At 57.6% G+C, this 2,997-nt stretch overlaps 1 protein-coding gene across 1 annotated transcript; it reads left to right on the forward strand.

Moving 5' to 3' along the window:
- Nucleotides 1-252: 252 nt before the first annotated feature.
- RLN3 (relaxin 3) lies at nt 253-2,795 on the forward strand. Its single transcript, XM_043586794.1, has 2 exons — nt 253-485; nt 1,979-2,795. The coding sequence occupies exons 1-2, from the start codon at nt 292-294 to the stop codon at nt 2,202-2,204; spliced, it is 420 nt and encodes a 139-aa protein (XP_043442729.1). The 5' UTR covers nt 253-291; the 3' UTR covers nt 2,205-2,795.
- Nucleotides 2,796-2,997: the final 202 nt, after the last annotated feature.

Raw genomic sequence — 2,997 nt, forward strand, 5'->3', positions numbered from 1 at the left:
CTGAATTGAGACCTTCTCGCCCTTCTAGATGAAGATGACAGTGAGCTGGAGCACGTCACTCCGTCCCTGGTTAAAGGTTATCACTTGCTCCTGGAAACGGGAAAGGTCGGGGTTGGGGGGGGCATGCCAGCCTCCCCTCTGCTGGAGGAGATAAAGGAGGTCACTTGCCTTCTCCGTGACAGGTGGGGGGAACCCGGGGTGTATAAATGGGGGGCCAGGAGGCAGCAGAGACACAGACTCCCAGGGAGGTTGCGTCGCTGTGCCCCAGGGTCCCAGGTGTTCCTGTCCAGCATGGCCAAGCGCTCGCTGCTGCTGCTGCTGGCCGTGTGGGTGCTGGCTGGGGAGCTGTGGCTGAGCACCGAGGCCCGGGCATCACCCTACGGAGTGAAGCTTTGCGGCCGGGAATTCATCCGGGCCGTCATCTTCACCTGCGGGGGCTCCCGATGGAGGCGGTCAGACATCCTGGCCCATGAAGCTACGGGTGAGGCTGGGGGGGTGCGGCTGCGGGGGGGGGTAGTGTGGCAGGGAGGGGTGGACAATGGATGGGACATGGGATGGTCCAAGGAGCCAGGGATGGAGATGAGATGAAGGGCCGGGGCAGGAGAGTCCCTGTCCTATGATGTACAGCTGGGGAAACTGGCTCAGGCCTCAGAGCTGTGCCGAGGCAGGGAGGAGCCGGTTAGCAGACCTGCGGAGTCGTGAGAGAACTGGCCGCTGTTTTTGGAGCACCTGCTGTGTATGAGCCTGTCCTTAAGGATGGGGGGTGGGGTGGGAGATGGGACGCCATTGAGAAACTGACACTGAACCGCTTTTCAACCCTCTGCGGAAGGTAGTGTGAGGGGTGTGGTGTATACAAGGCCAGATTTTGCCACCTAGCTGGTGACCCTCCTGGCAAGTTGCTTACCCTCTCTGAGCCTCCTTATCTGCAAATGAGAGGCACAGTCCCTGAATCTCCCAGGATGGCTAAGTGGCAACACTGAGTCAAAGCAGATCAGGACGGTGGGCAGGGGGCTCAGTCTGGGCTCAAGCGGGGGGGCATGGGGCCTGGTTTCATGAAGGGCAGGAGCCTGGCGAAAAAATTAAACAAAAGTTTTCATGATGGTGATGATATAAAGGTGGACTTGGAAGACACGCTGCCTGGGTTCACGTAGGAGACCTACAACTTAATGGCTGCGTGTTCTTGTGCAAGTTGGTTTACGAAACCGTGCCTCGGTGTTCTCCTCTGGCAAATGGGCATGGTAATAGGTGCCCCCACCTCATGGGGTTGTCATTGTGAGGAATAAAGGAGTTAGCCCACTAAATCCTTTAAAACAGCGTTTGGCAGAGGATGCCTGGGCGGCTCAGTCGGTTAAGGGTGTGACTTCAGCTCAGGTCACGATCTCACAGTTTGTGAGTTCGAGCCCCACATCGGGTGCTCTGTTGTCGGTACAGAGCCCACTTTGGATCCTCTGTCTTTCTCGCTGCCCTTCCCCTGCTTTTTCTTTCTCTCTCTCTCCGTGAAAACTAAATAAACATTAAAAAAACCAACCACAACACAGTGGCTGGCACATGGTAAGTATACGGTGAGTGCTTCTCGCATGCCAGACTCTGTTCTAAGCTTTTCCATGGGTATTAATTCTGTCATCTACTCCACGTAAAACCCTAGAAGGTAGGCATTATTATTATCCCCACTTTGCACACAAGGAAACCAAGGGTCGGAGAAGTACATTCATGTGCTCCAGAGTATAACTCAGAGAGGCTCCCAAACACATGTTCTTAACCATCAGGTCCTCAATGAATAAAGAGTAGGAGAAAAGAAATGATAAGAGAGGACAGTCAAGCTCTGTGAGGTTGAATAATCTGCCTGCCAAAACTGGAAGGTAGGCCTGAATGGGATAAAACTTTTGACCATGAAGCTCCATCACAAGAATAGAAGTAGCTGAGACAGCCTCTGGGTGTGATCGCAGCTGAGCCCCAAGCACTAACTCTTTTCATCCTTCGCCTTCCCAGACACAGACTCTGACACAGACAGCGAGCTGGACGGGGCAGTAGCCTCCAGCGAGTGGCTGTCCCTGACCAAGTACCCCCGGGCTTTGTATGCAGACCGACCTGGCTGGCAGGGAACTCCAGGGGCTCCGCGCGCTGTCCGTGATGTCCTGGATGGCCTCTCCAGCAACTGCTGCAAGTGGGGGTGCAGTAAGAGTGAAATCAGCAGCCTCTGCTAGACCAGCGACCGGGTGGCCAGGGGCCCAGGGGCCAGCTGGGCACCTGACTCTGGCCCCTCATGCGTTCATTCATCCGCAAGTCAGGGGTCAGGCACTGTGCACTTGGACACGCCGCCCCCCCCCCCCCACCCAATGACCCTGACCTTTGACCAGCCTCTCCTAAACCCGAGCAAACTTTCCCTACCTGGCCAAATGGGAACCTCTGATCCTGACCCCTGACCTCTCCTTAGGTCCTATCATGCCTTTGCCTGGCCTATACCGTTCCCTGCCGCAGTGGCGCCCCTATTGTACTGAAACCGGCCACGCTGAGACCTTTGCCCAAACTGTGATTCTCTCTTGCCCAACTGTGGCCACTCTTCCAAATTACAACCCCCCCCCCCTCCATTCCAGCCTTTGCTGGGTGCCTGCTCCCTGCCTTCCAGCCCCTCCTCCTCCAACCCCACCGGCTGGGGTTCTAGTGCTGTGGACCCTAGAAATAATGGTGGGGACCCCTGGGCTCCCTTCACCCATCCTGGGGTGGGAGGCTCGGTGGGGGGGGGGGGGGACCGATCGGAACCTTCTTCGACCCCAATAATAAAAGTTCCAAAGGACTTTGCGGCGTGTGCGTTGTTGCGGGGTGGGGAGGGCACGGGTTTCACACGAGCTCGGCGAGGCGCTCAGCACCCGCCAGACGCCCCAGGCCGTTTTCCCCCTCCCTCTCGACAGCCCCAGCCTGCGCCGCTGGGGACTTTCCGCCACCGGGAAGGGGCGGGGACCCGGAGCGCAAGGTGCGGAGGCGGCTGGGAGGGGAGGG

The sequence above is a fragment of the Prionailurus bengalensis genome, chromosome A2 (genome assembly GCF_016509475.1).
Source record: "Prionailurus bengalensis isolate Pbe53 chromosome A2, Fcat_Pben_1.1_paternal_pri, whole genome shotgun sequence".
NCBI lineage: Eukaryota > Metazoa > Chordata > Mammalia > Carnivora > Felidae > Prionailurus > Prionailurus bengalensis.

Excerpts from the sequence above, each read along its gene's own strand:
- RLN3 (XM_043586794.1), top strand. The coding sequence starts at position 292 with ATGGCCAAGCGCTCGCTGCTGCTGCTGCTGGCCGTGTGGGTGCTGGCT. Across the intron at positions 486-1,978 it reads GCCCATGAAGCTACGGGTGA|CGCCTTCCCAGACACAGACT; the intron begins GGCTGGGGGGGT and ends CTTTTCATCCTT.